The sequence below is a fragment of the Dipteris shenzhenensis genome, chromosome 13 (genome assembly GCF_047967505.1).
Source record: "Dipteris shenzhenensis isolate YYH24624 ecotype China chromosome 13, Dip_SZ_1.0, whole genome shotgun sequence".
Classification (NCBI taxonomy): Eukaryota; Viridiplantae; Streptophyta; class Polypodiopsida; order Gleicheniales; family Dipteridaceae; genus Dipteris; species Dipteris shenzhenensis.
The window spans coordinates 19698540-19717769 of NC_141608.1; the positions used below are offsets into that span (position 1 = coordinate 19698540).

The window sequence follows — 19230 nt, forward strand, 5'->3', positions numbered from 1 at the left end:
GTATAACTTTTCATGAAGTTCATGAGGCCTTAAAGTTATACAGAACATACGCACGCGTGCACGCGCATTAATAAAAAATCCAGTTACCTAACGCCATTTAGCACAGATAATACAGCTTCCAAAACCACAAATTAATATTGAGCAGCTAAGAACATCTCCATAATATTTACCTGGCGTGCCCCAATGCTTTTCATGGTTTGTAAACAATCTAGCTCAAAAATATAGTCATTCTCATTGATGGTATCTGCATCATCAGTCTTCATCAACAAGCCAGTATATTCACAAACTGGCGCTCCTGCCGGGATTGTGTCCCATGATCTCACACCCCATCCCTTGTTTGCAGTTCGAAATACCTATAAATTTGATAAATTAGAATTTCAAGGATAAACTACATCAACAGTTTGATCTTCATATGGACCATATGAAGCCGTTAAATTACCTCAAGACGATAAAACAAGCCTCGTTGAGACACTCGATTTATGCAACTCGGTCCACATCCACACTCAGGTCCACACTCATATACAACGTCCATTGGTTCCACCAATCTAGACAGCCATACATGGACATTGACACCAATATTAGATCTTTATATCATCTGTAGCAATAAACAATAAGTGATTTCTGTAAATCAAAAAGTGTAATCTAATTGAGCTTTGAAATTTTTAAATGCCATTTTGAATACGCCAAGTGATTAACTGAATTCCAATAGGACACTTTTAGCATCCCTTAATCATATTGCCTGACATAGATATGAGATTTTCCCGAGTTTCCACAAAGAGGCGAGGCCTAGTCACCTCATATGGGCACTCTTTCATAGATATGGGCAGAATGCATGAAAATTATGACATTATATGAGAGTGTCACAAGCAAAAGTTGACCACTCAAGGCATGTTAAAGGAGGTAAATTGGTGTGAAGCAAGAGTGTTCCCCCCTCTCTTCAGCCTCTACATCAATAAGTTGCCCTCTATCGAAGACAAAATGGACGACCAGTATTGAACATTGGCAAAGACACTTGTCTTATCTTGCTCTAGCAAACAAAGTCCTAATCTCAAACAAGTATCTTTACGTGCTTTTTTAAACAACCGAGATATGAAGGTTAATCTTAGGATCTAGCTTGGTTCGAACGTCTCTCTTTTGTGGCTCCACAGATCTAGGCATTGACAGCTTCCTAGGTGTTCCTCTTCTCTAAGCCTCTCTCAACCCTCTGCCTTCATCTTTCTCTCCCTCAGCCCCTCGTTGTTCTCTCCCTTGAGCTCCTCCTTCGTCTCTCTCCTCAACCCCTTAGCCCCTCATTCATCTTTACCTGAGACCCTCATTCCTTTCAGCCCCTCTTAGCCCTCAGTCTTTTAGTTTCTCTTCCTTAGGCCCCCTTCTCAGCCTTTCCCTCAGCCCCCTTCCCCCTTCCTTTGCCTTCCTTTGACGGACGGATCTCTTATTGATTTGAATCAGCCTCTCATCCTTGATTGACAAATGGCGACCCATCCAATCAATCCTCACCTACTTCCACCAGCCGAGAGAACATATTTTTTTGAAAAAGACGAGCGGCTACAGTTCCAAAAACATCTGGAGTAGGAGAGAAGATCATGCTTTCTGAGTTTCCAATTTCGACTAGGGATTCTAGGGATCCCTACACAAGGGCTGATTTTCAAGAACTCTTTTTTGGTCCTAGCAACTCTATCGAACTTTCCTGACATGGATTTGGTGCCCGTGCGCCCTCCACCTTTGGTGAGCATTAGATATTTCTTTTGACCCAAGATGGCTCCTTTCGGGAAGGTACATGCATTTCAGTTTTAGACTCTTCTCTCTCCTTGGTTGCTAGACATGGATTTATCATTCCCTCTAGACCTCAACGAATCCTTCTTTTCATTGAGGGACCTCATGAACATGACTTCCTCAATCTTTACGACTCAATAATAGAGCGGCTCGTGTCCTTATATGAAAGAAACTGCTCTCTTCGGCCCCTATTGCAAAGTCATGGGTTAGTGAAGGTGACTTCAACATGGCAGAGTAACCCTCGGATATAAAAGGAGATAGAGAGAGTGGCATACACTCCTTGGAGAGAGCAGCCTGGGATGCCTTCCTATTTCGGTTCTGTGGCAGAGATGCATGGTTTGATGATGCCTTCCACACTCGGCCACAGTCACTCCTATTTTCGTGGTCGAACAAGGGGCCGCAACAATAACACATGCCTATCAATGCACAGATTGACAAATTTTATGTTGATGACTTGGCTCTGGATAGACGTGGGTCAATATTTATTTTCATTGGGATATTCACTTCAAATCACTTCCCTGTGGTATTGACTATTTCGGAGCCTCATTTGAGAGGACGCTTTGCCAATCTAAAGATTTTATATGGAGAGATTGGTGGTGGTAACCCTCCAGAGGAAAGAGCAGAAACGGCCTATAGATGCTTGGATTCAAGAGCGACTTATGCAGCAAAGGCTTATCGACAGATATTGCTAGATCAAAGAGTACAGTATGCCTTTCATGCGCGCGAGCCATTTCGGACTCAGATGGAAGGTAGACTCAATAAATACCTCTTTTCTAATCTTGACCCTAGACAGTAAGGAGAGTATCTCACAGCTTATTGACTAACACGAGGTGTTGCAAACAGATCTTGATGCTGTCATGTGTATAGCAGTAGAATTTTATCCCTCACTTCTGACAACAGATCAAGACACACATACCGGAGATGATGCAATATATGCTATATGGCAATGTATTCTTACGTTAGTGAAACCAAATATGCGGGTTCAGGACTGCGCTTCTTGCCCTTCACAAGGGCAAGTGCGAGGTTCGGCTGGGTTACTCCTGTCTTTATTGTTTTTTGGGATAAGATTGGAGGGACACAGATGATATGCCTATTTCATGTTCCACTTGGATGGGAGCTTTTACCAAAGCAGGTTTTCCTTTACAAGTTATTGCTCCTTTACTAAACCCCTTGCTATCTCAACCTATACCCTATAACCTAACAATTCCTCAATTTAATGATTGTTTAAATTTGTTTCACACACACACACACACACACATTTTTTTAGTGAAATCACACACTCACACACAATGTATGGTAATCCATCTCTCTCTCTCTCTCTCTCTCTCTCTCTCTCTCTCTCTCTCTCTCGGAAATTTTTCCTTCACCAAGGACTCACAAAGGATGACCAGTTTAGATTGGCTATATTAGAATGACTCAAGATTCCCTACAGGATAGAATTGAGACAGGATTGTCTTTGACAATCAGTTTTCGCAAGAAGCCCTTTGCATTTAGATGTCCAAAGAGCCCTTGAACTTCGTGTTTCGACTCTTTGACCACGAGGGTTGTACTATGAACCGACTATATGAATTCATGCTAAAGCTTCGAAAAGCCATAAAAGATCGCTCTATCCTCAAGCAAAGAAGGTAAAAGGAAGTGTCTTGTAACTCGCCTTTATTGCTTAATACTAAGTTATGATTCCTCTGACCTCTAAGCTCTAAGTTCTAACTTGATTTCTTTTGATAAACACTAAATTTTCAGAAAAGATGACATATTAGAGATTTGGAGAAAGAGATGGGATTGGATTCATAGGCCAATCCACACTTTCGCACATATGCTCCATGCCTTATCGAAGGATCCTACTAAATGGAATGATCGTATGCTTGTGAGCAAATAAACCCAATACTTGGAGAAATTATGCGAGCTATTGGTTCAGAATAGGTGAGGTGATTTAAGAATCTAGATTCAAGATTAGCAATTTAGCTGCTAGCATGGCTTGCAAGTTAGTAAGTTACTGCAGCCTGTAGTTGTGTAATTGCTTTATATTATCTAATTATTTATATTGTCTTTTGTGTATTGAAACATGCAATGAAGAGAATATAGTGGAGCTCCACAATGACATGGGTCATTTCTCCCATGCAATTGCCAAGGAAAGAGACAACAAGTTGTTGGCTCTTACTTGGTGGGAGAAATTTGGGATTTTGAATCAACTCGTTGCATATCCTAGCTCTTCGCATCCTCTCATAAGATTGCACATCATGTCTAGTTGAGAGGATAAGGAGTATGTGTGCAAACATACACATCAGAGACAAGTAAGTTCTTAAATGATTAGTCAATAATTATAGATAAGTTAAATTTTGAAAAACAGCTATTTCTCAAAATATAACTTATAATCTATATTTTGAAGTTATAGGTTATAAGTTATATTTTGATAAATAGCGAGTGTTGCAATGTCGCAAAATATAGATTACAAGTTATAGATTATAAGTTATATCTTGAAAAATAGCGAGTATTACAGTGTCGCATATCTAGAGAGCCAGATGCTTAGAGGCATTGGATGGATCCTAGGTTCATCCTTCTCACACTTTGGCCAGTATATGGATAGACACTATACATACTTTGACGGCCATCCGGCCAAGCATGCAAGGGTGCTCTCGAGTAGCTTTTGCTAGGAGGGCTACATTTTGTAGAGAGTGGAGGGGCTCCCCCTTCCTCTCCGAGTCTACGGCATGGTTGAGACGGCATTTTCAGCCTCAACCTTGGTTAATTTCCACCTCTTTCAGAGGAGTGTTTTTTCTCATGCATTGCATGATGTAATTCCGCTTTGAGCTTGCTCTCGCGGGTCTTATTCATACTTCATGGAAGGCATTTGTATGCCCCCCCTCCCACAAAAAAAAATATTGGGAAGCCTAAGATTATGAGCTTCAATAACAATGATGCCCGCTCTAGCACAAATTCACTTTTGCACAAGTGCAACTAGACATTGTCACATCTTATGTACACCCAGATACATCTTCACAAGACCCTTAAGAAGGACAATGCTAGGTTTCAGAGAGAATACATATGGAGCCCACACGTATGATTTGTGAGAAGATGTGCACTCCACATAGCATGACACTTGTAGAGTTTGCAGCATCACCCTTATACATAGATGTCTCATCTCAAATCATCACCTATCTAGATAAGATCAGAGAGTACAGCAAGGTTAGAGATGTCTCATCTGCGAGTAAAAAGTCAAAGAGATATCCAAGACGCCGAGATAGGCAACCACTATGCTTTCAGATACCCTGTATATTGTGAGATCCATGGACGGCACCACTATCTTTTCAGTATGGATTTTAGCCCACTCAGAGAGTTCTTGGCACACGAAGCAAGGGCGGGTTGTTGTTTTCCCTCTTGAAGTCAAGAGACACAGAGATCAACTTATACGAGCACAAAGTAGAGCACATGCGAAACCCGATCTAGGGCTAGCAAGGGATCTGACGCAGAGAGAGACAAAGGACACAACTCGCCAGATCTAACCCCAAGCGAGGGACTCACATGAGGGCCGCAGACATATCCTCTCTCTTCAAAGTGGGGACACAAACTGTTGGAGTGACGATCGCACTTGTCAGACAACGGGCCACATCATAGAGACTACAGAAGAGGAGGGATGGACGCAAACATGCAAGCAACATCAATGTTCTATCACTGATTTTGTCTCTCGACGCCAGCCTTTGCCAGATTCCGAGCCTCTATCAGACGAGCTCCTCTTGGTAGTGTGCTCCTTTGGACCCCGTACTAACCCATCTACAAAAACAACAGCCATATATCTTGGGAAGACCCTCTCATGCATTTGGGAGACATAGCTAGATTTTCTAGCGACCATGCAATTTTATTCTCATTAGGGATTTCAATGCTCATGCGGGTTCAATACAAGGCATCATTACATGGGAGGAAAGAGATCCCATATAGATGGAAGAAATGGATGATGACAATGAAGAAAGAAGGGGCTGGAAAAGGACATCAAGAGATGACAGGAACATCACCAACATGGGAAGACAACTCTTCACCCTATGCGGATGCTTCGGGTTGCAGATTTGAAATGGCACCTCTTATTTCAAAAACACAAAAGGTTACAGATGTAAGACCCCTCAAGCGTCGGGCGTTATTGACTATGTGATCATGAGCCCATCTGTAAGACCCATGCTTGAATGTCTGAAGAGTGAGGACGAGAATCTTGGGTCTGAACACAGAGCAATGTCCCTAGGAATCATAGGGTCAAAGAATGCTGCAAAAAAAACAGAAAATTACTGCACACCTTGGCTGAGAATGGACTAAAAAAGCGCTCATATTTGAGAGAGGGAAATAGAGACAGCAATATCACAAACTCAGTTTGGTTTCTACCTGTCACGCAATGAGCAAATGCATAACAGAAATGCTCCAGGTAATAGCCCAAACGTGTTTTCCTGAAAGCAAGGGGAGGAACGAAGGAATGCCCTGCAATAACTGGTATGATCAGCAAAGCAAAATGCAAATAAAGCCTGGAAAACAACAGGTACAGCTCAGAAGGAGGGCAAATTTCGAGCATACGAACAGGTGCTAAGAAACAATACAAACAGCTTGAGAGTTTTGATGAGCTAAAACAAAACCCCAGAAAGCTTTTTCAGGGGCTGCATGGCACAAAACTCAGGAGAGGAAAGCATCATGGGCAGACATGATACAATTTGTCAAAGACCTCTACTAAAGAGATGGACAAGAGCGAATCAATCATGACATCTCTATCAAAGTAGAGAATGACATAATCACAGAAGAAGACGTGGGAAGGGTGTCTAAGGAAGCTAGCAAATGGGAATGCACCAAACACACAAGAATACGGGGAGCAGAGAAAACAAAGAAAGTGCTCACTAGACACCATACAACCATGGTGAGCACCCTCATGGCCAAGTTGTGTGGCACTATCTATGAGCAAAAAAACAGCAAATGGATGCAAGCAAAGGGGTCAAGGCATCTTCTCAGGCAAGGGTTTGTCTCCCAAATACTCCAAAGTTGACCACTTCGTCGCTATAAGGGGTGCATTGGACAGAGCCAAGCATAAGAAAGAAGCTATCTTTTGTAGCTTTTTAAACTTCAAAAGCATCTTCCACACAATGTCGCATTAGAAGCTATGGGAGAGTTTGGAAAAGCTCCAAGTTCCTCAAGAACTCAATGATTATACGAGAGGGTATTAGTCCAATTGGCACAGTCGCTTGTAGATGGTTCATGCTCCACAGGGATAGTCATCATAAGCAGTCACATAGGGGTCAAGCAACGCTCCCTCTCTCACCAACCCCTTTTCAGTCTCTTTATCAATGAGCTAGAGGATTGGATGAGAATGCACAACAAAAGAGTATAGCCCGCAGGGTATGCCCTATTACTGCTTATTTACACAAACGATGTATTCTTCGTCGAAAAAGCAAGAGGTACATGCAAACACATTTGGAGACACTAGGAAATTTCTGCAGACACTCCAGTATGCATGTCAAGATTGCCGATGGTGATTGAGGGTTAGTTTACCTTTGAAGGGAAGCCTCTAGACACAATCACCACATGCAAATATCTAGGACTGGAATCTACGGATAGGAGAGTTGCTAGGCGTAGCCCCAACCTCCACATCAAGAACTTCCCACACTAACTTTTTATTCCAAGGATGCAGTATGCTCTGTATGATATCAAGGAAAGAACAGTCTAGACGTACATGCATCTTCTAGCAAAGACTATGGTACAACTGTTGACAAGGAGTGGGCTCTCCTTGACTTTCAACTTGAAGTCAGCAAGCAAATGTGTAGCAGTGTGCTCTGTATGATACCAAGGACAGAACAGCCTGTACATGCATCTACTAGTCAAGGCCGACAACAAATGTTTACAAGGACTTAAAAGTTCTTTGAAGCCACCAAGCAAATGTATATGGCAGAGATTTATTGTTTCTGCCAGTGGTTTATTCATATGTATGCATCATGCATATGTTCAACAATAATAGAGAAGTTCTTTGGTGTTTTTGTAGTGTTTGGTTGCATTCAGAGGGTATGCTTAAGTTTATGGCAGAGATTGATTGATTCTGCCAGTGGTTTAGTCATACGTATATGCATCATGCATATATTCAACAATAATACAGAAGTGCTTGGTGTTTTTGTAGTGTTTGGTTGCATTCAGAAGGTATGCTTAGGTTCATTGTCTCAATTTTGACACCTATCTCAAGACTATAAAATTTTTGCTTCTTTCCATAGCTCAAATTTCTCATCTCTTCACTTGTGCATGTTAGAAAATAGAGGTGGAGGTTGCCTGCTATAGACAGCACTCCCCGCCAGCAGAAGATTGTGAAAGTGTATGTCCAGAAATCACACAGTGCTATTTCAAATGTCACTTCTTTTCTTAATGGTATAAGTGCATAGAGAGAGAGCTGCAGGCTTAGCTAAATCTTTGAACAGGACAATAGTATAGTAGAGCAATATATCATGTATTTATAGATTGCCCCAAACAAATGGGCAAAATCTGATACAAAAGAATGTGTTGAGTGTGCCACCATCTAGCAAACAGGGTGCTCCTAGATGTGGATCCTTGACCACCCAAGACTTTCATCTACCTCCTTCTAGCACCTTCAATCTCTGTAAGCCTGCGTGCTCTTCTAGAGCTTCAGTGGGGTGTATAGCAATGGCTTGCAAAGAGACCTCCTTGCTATTCTAATGGACAGTTCATTGCGAGGCATTGTTTGCACCTTGATACTTGATACCCTTGCAGCTTCCGTCTGCAGCCAAATGTGAGGCACCAGTCTCCACAACTCTTGTCTTCCTTGCTCCTGTGATGGCAGCCTGTTGTGAGGCTCTTTTATATGTGTCTCTGGACCTCTCTGCACCTCCAGACTGATGCTCCGAATTAGCCCAAACACTAAATGAAGAGGAGGGGCCTTTATATAGGGCTGGAATGCCCTCAGTACAGCCCCGATCAGCTCTAGAGAATGGCCTGACAATCATGACATGAGTACCCACTACTGTCCAAATTAGTATGCTAATCAATCGGGACTAGTCAAGGGAAGAACATTGGTTCAAAAATTGGAGTCATATTGAGTGAGATAGGGAGGAAAAAGGTCACATGAACTTATAGGTCATGGCCGAGGGATAAAAAGGATTAGAACAATTAAAGCACATGGAGAGGGTTCAAGGAGCCTACTTAACGTCTAAGCTTTAACTTAGATCTTAGCAAGAAATGAATGGACATATTTAATGAGGGGCTACCACTTGTGTGTTCACATCCCATCTTCGTGCACTCCATCTTTTCCATCGCCATCATTCTCAGCTCTTACACCATCACCAATGGTACTCAGCTTGAGTGCAATTAGGCTACATGGCCTACACACGTCATAGGTAAAGATTAGATAGGCAAAGATTAGATAGGCGAAGAAATACCCAGTGTGGAGGTCGTGGAGCCGCTACTGCTATAGGAGGACTCGGTAAATCATCCATAGAGTTGTAGTTTCTCTAAATGCATACAAAAACCTATAATTTAAATAGAACCGGAAAACTTCGTTCATTACAATCAGTATCAGAGCTTGAATTCTCCACCTATGAAGCCCAAAGATGGACTAAGCAAGAAAAGAAGAAGGGGTGAAGTAAGAGCTGATATAGCCCATAGTTGAATGGATAAAGGGGTCGATCGAACTACATCTACAATCTGCAAGAATTATGTGCAGCAATGAAGGAAAGGCTTGAAGAGATTGAAGCAATGAATGAAAGAAGGGATTGAAGAGATTTGTAAAGGATTGCCTTGAAATGCAGTCAAGGGATCCAAATCCAAGCCCGAATCAAACATGCATGCATTCAAAAATCTGTGGGTGCTATTGGTGATGGCATGAGAGTTGAGAATGATGGGGATGCAAAAGGTGTAGTGCAAGATGGGATGTGACCATGGTCACCTCGTTAGATGTGTCCATTCGTTTCTTCCTACGCTCTAGGTTATAAACCTTAGATTTTAGATACTAGAGTTTCTAAGGTTTATGGAACTCTCTTCCTAGGCTTTAACTATTGTGATTCCTTTTACCCCTAGGCCATGACCTATAATTGAACACAACCTTTTTCCTCCCTATCTCACTCAATGGAACCAACATTCCTATCTTGACTAGTCCCATTGATTAACATACTAATTTGGGTAATACTGTCATCACATTCCCTCTGGCTTAATTTCTTTTACATGTCCTTACCTAATAACTAAACAGGGTTTAATCGTGTCATTGTCCATGTTGTCTTTTTCGTGCACCTCATGGAAGTTCTCTAGCAAAATAAGCAAATGATCTAGTCCCAAGCGACTTGCTTGGACCCACTCTTCTATAATAAACAAACGGTCTAGTCCCCATTGACCAGCTTGGAACTACGCTTCTATGCTAGAGTAATGCATTGAGTAATACATTGCCTTCTTAGAGTTACAAATAACTTTGTGTCACCCTCTCCTACTAGTCTCTACTGCAGATCACGGGAACAGCACCATAATTCTCCTCCCAGCCAATTCTTGCTAAGACTTGCAAGCGAGACAGAGATCTACGTTTTTAAAATTACATAAATCATCCGTTTCTCTTCTCACTCTAGCCTTAGCAAACCCCAAATCCCTAGATAGATCTAGATGCCACATGTCATCTTTATAGGGCCTTCCTAATGCAACATTTCACCCCTCTCTTGGGATGCATTTAATTCCTTGCCCCTAGGCACAATCTTAGCACTAGGCCCTTGGACTTAGATCTATCTAGTCTGGTGCTATCAGCCCTCACCTAGGACCTTGACATTAAATCCCTCCCGATCATTTACATGAAGCGCAAACGCATATATACAGAGATAGATTCTTTAAGGGAAATGTCGACTGATTCTTCCGAGGTCATGCTACCTCGGCTAGAGCGTAACATTCCTTCCCTCTTCAGACATCAGCGTCCTCGATGATAAAGTCTGGGAACACTCTCCGCAACTGATATACGGATTCCCAGGTAGCTTCGGATAGAGGCTGACCATGCCATGCAACCAACACCGTGGGTATCTTCCGATTTCGTATTTGCATTGTTCCTCGGTCCAGGATTCTTGTTGGTTTGCGCCTTGCAATATCCTCTATCTCCTGAAACAAAACCACACCTTCGATTAGTGAGTCTCCTGTATGTAAAAATTTCTTTAAACGTGAAACATGAAAAACCGGGTGCACCTTACACCCCTGTGGCAATTCTAATTTATAGGCTACACTGCCTATTCTCTTTAGAATTAACCACGGCCCACAGTATCGAGGTGATAACTTAGCACACTCTCCTGAAGTCAACGACTTCGAGTGCGAAGGAATTCTGAGAAAAACTTTTTCTCCTTCTTCAAATACTCTTATAGACCGATTTTCATCCGCATACACTTTGGCTCTATCCATAGCCTGGCGGATATTAGCTCTCGCAAGTGCTAGCATCTCCCGCATCTGAACTATAAAGTTCGCGGCACTAGGCACTTTCTGAGGTACTCCAACTATAGTCAGATTGGCTGGTCTATAGCCATAGTTCAGCTCAAACGGACTGAACCCAGTAGATGAATGTTTCCTATCATTGTAGGCAAACTCCAACAATGGCAACCACTTGTCCCATGTATGTTGCCTCAATGACACATATGCCCTCAGCATATCCTCTAAAGTTTGGTTGACTCTCTCCGTCTGACCATCCGTGATCCCCACTACTCATTCCTAACTCAATCCTCAGTGTCTCGAATACCGCTGTCCAGAAATGACCGGTAAATCTAACATCTCTGTCTGACACTATGGATCTACGCAATCCATGCAAACGAAATATATGTCTAATAAACAAATCCGCCACTTGCGGGGCACTAACAGACTCTCTAGTCGGAATGAAGTGAGCCATCTTGGTTAGACGGTCAACCACCACAAGGATAGAATTATACCCTCCTTGTGTTGCAGGTAGCCCTACAATAAAGTCCATGGAAATGCTCTCCCACTTACTTAGTGATATTTCCAAGGGCTGTAAACGTCCGGGTGGCTTCACCCGCTCGGCCTTACTTACCTGACACGAGAAACACTGTGTCACATATTCATGAATATGCTTTTTCATCTTTGGCCAAAAGAAATCTCGCTTCACGAGATCATATGTCTTCTTGACTCCTGGATGTCCCGCACACGGGCTATCATGGCATTGTCGAATGACTCTCTGCCTGAGATCATTCTGACCAGGTACTACAACCTTGCCATTTCTAACTAGCATATCATCCCTTATGGTATATCTTGCATAAGTTTGGCCTTTTTTGGATGCCAGGTCATCCTTTTTACTTTCCCCGGATTTTAACACATGAGCCTTAGGCCATAAGCTCTGGACAAACTCGTCCACTTTTTGAGTTTCTCTTATCTCGGTCATTAGAGCACTCTCTAATATCGTGAAACTCAGGTTGTGCATAATGCGAGACAACGCATCAGCTACCTTATTGTCTTTTCCTCTTCGGTACCGAATCATTAGATTAAACTCCTGCATGAGCTCTGCCCACCTAGCTTGGCGGCCCCTCAAGTCAAGCTGTTTACAAAAATGTTTCAGAGTATCATGATCTACATCCACATAAAACTGTGAACCATACAGATAATGCCTCCATGTTTTCAAAGCATGGATAACTGCATACAACTTCAATTCATGAGTCAGCCAATTCCTTTGAGAGGGAGAAAGCTTCTTGCTTTCGAAGGCTACTGGCCTTCCCTCTTGAAGGAGGACTGCTCATACCGCAATGCCACTTGCATCGGTTTCTAGGAACAACGGTTTCTGAGGATCAACTATTTTTAACACCGGTCCTGCGACCACAGCTTGTTTTATGGTGTTAAAACTTTCCTGTTGATTCTGTCCCCATACAAAAGGTACTTTATCTGAGGTCAGATCAGTCAATGGCGATACTATTCCGGAATATCCTTTGATATGCCTTCTATAAAACTGGACAAATCCCAAGAATGATCGCAACAACGCGGTCAGACTCTGCGGTTAGTATCGCAGCCACTTTCTTCGGATCCATTTCTACCCCCTGTGGAGTAATTATGAACCCTAAATACTCAAGCCTAACCATACACAGTATAGTTTTCTTTTTATTTACATAAAGACTAGCTTTCCTCAAAGTACTGAACACTACCCTTAAGTGTTCATGATGTTCAGTAACACTTTTACTGAATATCAGAATGTCGTCAATGAAATGTACTACGAATTTTCCGATATACGGACATAGTAAATCGTTCATAAGCATGACGAAGGTCGCTGGAGCATTGGTAAGTCCGAAAGGCATTACCAAAAACATATAATGACCAAACCTGTTCCTGAAAGCAGTTTTATGCACATCCTCGGCTCTAATCCGGATCTGATGATAGCCGCACTTAAGATCTATCTTGCTGAAAATCACGGCTCCATGTAATGCATCTAGCAAATCATCAATCCGAGCCATCGGATACCTGTGCTTAACAGTGATATTATTCAATGCTCTGTAATCTATACAGAGGCGAAACGTATCATCCTTTTTCCTCTTTAATATCACTGGCGAAGCAAAAGGTGAGAAACTTGGTTGAATCTGCCCCAACTTGAGGTATTCTTCCAGTTGTCTACGCACCTCCGCTTCTTCAGCAAAACTCATTTTATAGGGAGGTCTATTTACAGGTTCTGCCCCCGGGATCAGTTCAATCTTATGCTGAACTTTCCGCTCTGGAGGTAACCCATAAGGTAGTTCATCCCTAAAACATTCAGAGAACTCCTATGTTATAAGATTAGCCAGCTTGGCCATCTCACCACTTTGCGTAACATCAGTGCTAGTCGAAGAATCATCCACCGACTCTACCGATGCTGTGCAAAGGTACAAAAACTCTACTTGAGCCTTTCTGATTTCCATCACGGAAACCAACGGTCCCTGAGGTACATCTTTTTCACCTCGCAAGATATAAAGTACATCATTCATCTTGAATTGATATACGTGCTTTTTCCAATCAATGGCTGGATTCTTTCTAGAATGCCACGCCATTCCCAGGGCTATATCCGCATGAGCAAGCTTGGTTATTTCAAAATCAAGCTTCTCAGCATAGTCCTGAATCCGAAGCTCCAACTGGGTAACCCTTTGGTCCCACATCTCAGTTGAACTTCCATCTGCCATCCTGACTGTATACGCATATTCAGATGGACTTGTCTTTAATTTCAGCCTCTTCACGAGCTTGGAGTTAATCACATTGTGAGTTGACGCTGAGTCAAACAACACAATAGCAACAGACACACAGAACAAACAAGGTACTAATCTCTGAGAAGTTCCCGCTAGCTGAATCTGCATCTCTTCCGCTCTGGGACTTCCCTGCATCTCCACGTCGCACTCTGAGATCACCATCTCAGCCATCCGACGATCTTTATTACGTGGACAATCACTGATGAGGTTGAAGGCAACCAAAGCATAAGCCTTCTCTCCTCGCTTTTTCCCGCTGTTCTGGGTTCAAGGGAGATTTAGACCAAGCCCGGGCTGCCATTGGGGTTACTTTCCTCTTCACTCCAATGGTGGTACTTGGTTTAGGAGTTTCAGCCGGTCTCGCCTGCTTGGCTTGACCACTCGGCTGCGAACCACTCCCTCTACTAGCCCACTTCTTCTTAAACCCAGACTTCTTCGGATACCCATACTGGGTTCCGACCTGTGCAAACCCACTTGGCTTGCTGCCCTTGGCATCCTCGTAGTTCAGGGCTATAGCTATTGCATCCTCTAGCGTGCTCGCGTACTTAGCCCGAACTTCCATTTTTATTCGATCATTCAATCCAAATATGAAATCTTTCACTTGGATTGATTGAGGCAGGGGTTCATCAACTTTCATTACACTCTCTCAAAACTTATCAGTGTATTCTGCCACTGTTAAATTTCTCTGACGAAGGTTTCTATATTGATCCCAAGCTCGGGATGCTTCGTCAGGAGGTAAGAAGTGTTTCCTGAACTCTCTTTTAAACCCCTCCCAGGTAGTGGATGCTATGCCATCTTTTTGTTGTTTAATCCACCACCGGTCCGCTGCCTCACTAAACATATGGGTGGCCTCGCGGATCTTTTTGATGTCATTTCTAATCTCACAAATGGCGAACGCCTCGTCCCATTTGTGTAGCCAGGTCTCAATGACATCGGAGCTACGGTCGTTCATCCAACCAGAATACTTTTCCGGCCTGTAATTAGCAATATTTGGCACTTTAGCCTTCCTAGGCTCGACCGTATGGACACTAGACTCCAGTTCCATTGGAGCCTTTCCCTTCTCTTCTCGAGAAGGTCTGGCAGACATACTCTGTAACGCTCTCCTAAGTTCAGATTGCCCTGCGTTGGCTTGTAATTGCTGCGCTAACAACTGTTGCAAGGCATCCTCCAGCAATGCAATCCTGCCAGATAAAGTGTGAGCTACTGGGCGCGATCCCTGCTGGGTCGGCCGGACTCCTGATTCACCAGGGTCCCTCCTGGAAGCCCCTTCTTCTGCTTCCATTTAGTTCAATAGGTGTTTTGTTTTGGGGTTTTTTTTTTTTTTTAAAAACACCCCTAGAACACTGTAATCACAAGCTGACACAATTCAGTGTACTGACACTCTCAACACAATTCCCTATACTAGGGAATTCCTGCAATCCCACATTCACACAGATCAAGCATTTAATACAGGCATATATCACAGATGGCGCTTTTTCCTATACTAGGGAAATTCCTGCAGTCTAATTCTAACTGAAGCACACAGGCATCTGCACAGGCATAATATGTCCCTATAGCATCATAGACTGTAAACTCTATGCAAGCGGAGCATCAACAAACTAACTCAAAAGAAGAAAACACAGAATTGACACAAGTGACAGAGAGCCACCTGGTCTATGAACTCGCTCCCCAGTTTGATCCACGGGATATTCACGAATACAGATGTCCACGAAACCTGCTCTCTGATCGAAACCAGTATGAGGGACTCAGGCCAAAACTCTGTCACGGACCAGCCCGCCACGTACTGCCTGCTCGTTAATCGTTACTACAACAGGTAATTGAAACTAGTGGCCAACGAAGTCCCAACTAACAATCTGGCTACGTATCGCCCATCCACGAATCTCCCCAAAATGAACACGAGCCATCCCGCCGTTCTGCGTCAAACTATCAGCTAACCCCGTCCGTGAAGTCGATGAGCGCAGAACCTGCCCGTCACCCCACGAACTATCACGCACCAACGATCCGCGATGCGCTCTTCACTGATAGCACTGTTTGGTGATCCTGCTCATTCGTCGTTGGATCACGTGTTTGCGCTCCACGCCTGCACTACGTGACCAAACGGCCGCCCGTGTCCCTCTGCGCTCCACCGGTTCGTAGGCCTGTCAATACGTTACAGGGACCCCAAGTCCTCTCGCAGGCCCTTCAACGTTGACAGACAGGGACTCAAATCCAGGCGCCGTCGGCAGCTCCTTCACGAACAACGGGTTTACGCAAGTACACAGGCACTTCGACGATTTCACGCTATACATCATGTGAAGGTCACCGTCGAGTGCTTCGCCACCAACGTTCCACACCTTTTTCCCTTCGTAACCTTGCTCTGATACCAATTGTCACCCTCTCCTACTAGTCTCTACTGCAGATCACGGGAACAGCACCATAATTCTCCTCCCATCCAATTCTTGCTAAGACTCGCAAGCGAGACAGAGATCTACGTTTTTAAAATTACATGAATCATCCGCTTCTCTTCTCACTCTAGCCTTAGCAAACCCCAAATCCCTAGATAGATCTAGATGCCACATGTCATCTTTATAGGGCCTTCCTAATGCAACATTTCACCCCTCTCTTGGGATGCATTTAATTCCTTGCCCCTAGGCACAATCTTCGCACTAGGCCCTTGGACTTAGATCTATCTAGTCTGGTGCTATCAGCCCTCACCTAGGACCTTGACATTAAATCCCTCCCGATCATTTACATGAAGCGCAAACACATATATACAGAGATAGATCCTTTAAGGGAAATGTCGACTGATTCTTCCGAGGTCATGCTACCTCGGCTAGAGCGTAACACTTTGACTTAGAGCTCGATCTTCTTTGCAAGCCGCTATGCATCGCCATTGCGTTGAACAGAATCGATGAATGTACAAGGTGAAAAAACAAATGAGTTTAGGGATAGTTGATACACTCCTTAATGCACCGTCAGGACGACAAGATCCTCAATAAAAGTCTGTTCCCTTGTATGAACGAAAAGAGTGACGGCTTTGTCCATCGCACTTCTCGTTGCAGACCTTGACCCTTCAATTGTGATCAAATCTTGAATTGATTAGTGGCGATGCTTGTTTGAAAGAGAAACTCTGAGAGTCGACCCTCGTAGCTGCTCAGCACTTCGCTGCAAAACCTTGAACCTTTGCTATGGCTGTGCTCCAAACATATCGACCTTTTGCCTGTGGATCAAAACAGACATTCAAATGTCTTTTTTTGACCCTTTTGTAGAACACTTGAGCATCCATCTTCCCCCATGGAAGGCTCTTTCTCTGCCCACGTGGCATCTATGATACACATGCCCCCATGTCCTCATTTGGGGACACACAGTTTGGGTGATGACCCTGATAATCCCAAGAGTGCGGATGTCTATGATTGAGTCAAGGTATTGAACAGATTTTGAAGATAAGACAAGTAACATAATCTGTTACAGTAGTATGTCTGGGCATAAGGTTTCGCTTTACTGCTGCTTTGTACATCCAGTTGCTTAGACTTTACTTGCCTTGTTCCTGGGTTTTCAGGAAGACCTCACTCTCTATAACTTTGGCATCGCTATTTGTTCACCCAAATGTGTTGCTCATCTCCTCAGAAAACTCCTTCTTCTTCCTTCGGTACAGTAGGATGTGACCTTTTCCTTATACATGTCTTTGGGGAACTTATTGCAGCATTGTGATCAGGGTGTCTAAGGAGTTGCTCCCTGACCTATATATATATATATGTGGGAGCTCATTGGAAATTTGACTGCATGGAAGATAGCATTGCTGTCACATCTATCGTTATCAGGACTCTCTGCAGATATTTTGGGTCCCTTTCACTTCATAGCATTTAGGATAACGGTCAAGGTAGTTCTCTAGAACCTCAGGTTCGCTGTGAGGCCTTTTTTATCAACCTACAAACAATTTTGGTGTCGAAATGTGATCATTCATGATTTGATTTGAACAATTCACGAACAAAATATTCCTAGTTATTTTTTGAATCGTAAAATAATTGCTTACCAAGTGATCACAAAAATTGTTTGGCATTGCTTCAAAAAAAGCTGCCACATCTAGAGAGCTACATCCTCAAAGACATTACAAAGCATTCAATTTAATCCTTTTCAGACCTTTTATTGCATCTAAATGGATATTACGCATACACTCATGGCTACATGGTCAAGGACACACGGCTCTTCCCATCAGTAACTCAAAAAAGGAAAATTTTTCTCAACGAGTGGAGACCTAGCCCCTGCTGTGATTCCCCTCTTGTTTTGGCAATTTCAGCCACCTTCTTGGCATTTTCGTGCTTTGCATGGTATATTAATAGCTTGAGTCTTTGTAATCATGTATTGGCTCTTTTATACATAAAGAAGTCTCTTTAAGCAGGCGTGCACATCGCGACGGGTGGGCGGGGAATTGTTCTAGGTCGATCCCTATTCTCTAGACCATTTCTCACCGCTACCAACTTGACCTTGTGAATAGCAGCCTTAAAAAAAGATAACATCGCATTTAGCACAAGAATAAACAGTATCTTTACTGTATAGTAAAGCCAAATTGCATACGCACTCACATGCCTACGGTCATTCTTTGATGAACAATAAATTTCTTCCAAATTCAATGTTCTCTTAGATACCTATCACCGTTCTTTGATGAGGAGTGAAATTCTCTTCTATTCAGGGCATCATAAGAATATTACCTTCCACCATTCTTTGACACATAAGGAAATTTATTTCCATTCAAGGCAGCGCATGAACATCTCATCACATCAACACAACCTCCTACGCAGTTGCATCCCTTCGCACCAACTGGCTTTGGAACTCCCTTTTGCACTTCGTTTTTTATTATAAATTTGAAGCCTGCATGGTTAATGAAGAAAATTTCTCTAAATTTTAATGTTCAAGGATTGGGATAAGATTAAAACATCACAAACAAAGGCAAAAATAATAGCAATTCATAAGGTTGAGTGGTAATTACTATACTCACAATCTGGTGCAATAGCAGGATTATCGACAACATTTGAAGCTGGTATCGGGATCCTCTCTAGTCCATTGCTCAGATCAGGGGAGACAATCCTTTCAAGTCATCACAATAGCCAATAGTAAGCTACCGAGAAACCACACTCAAAAATGTATTACCTGTGCAAGTTTATGCTAAGTACATGGGCACACGGACATGTGTGCCTAGGCAAGTGTGCACATCCACATCTATGTACTTGTGTAGTTACAAAACCAACAAAACTCTATTGTGTACGTGTACCATGGAGGACTCTCTCAATGAGACCACATT

General features: G+C 43.0%; 1 protein-coding gene across 1 annotated transcript in view; it reads right to left on the minus strand.

The window, feature by feature from the left end:
- The window catches only part of SUVH4 (histone-lysine N-methyltransferase, H3 lysine-9 specific SUVH4-like protein), a 72547-nt gene that overhangs the window by 8265 nt on the left and 45052 nt on the right, over positions 1 to 19230 (minus strand). Inside the window, exons 10-13 of the mRNA XM_087383360.1 lie at positions 18928 to 19016; positions 18641 to 18800; positions 440 to 545; positions 171 to 353 (exon numbers count right to left, since the gene is read on the minus strand). Coding sequence (XP_087239486.1) covers positions 171 to 353; positions 440 to 545; positions 18641 to 18800; positions 18928 to 19016 — 538 coding nt within the window. The remainder of the gene's footprint in view (positions 1 to 170; positions 354 to 439; positions 546 to 18640; positions 18801 to 18927; positions 19017 to 19230) is intronic.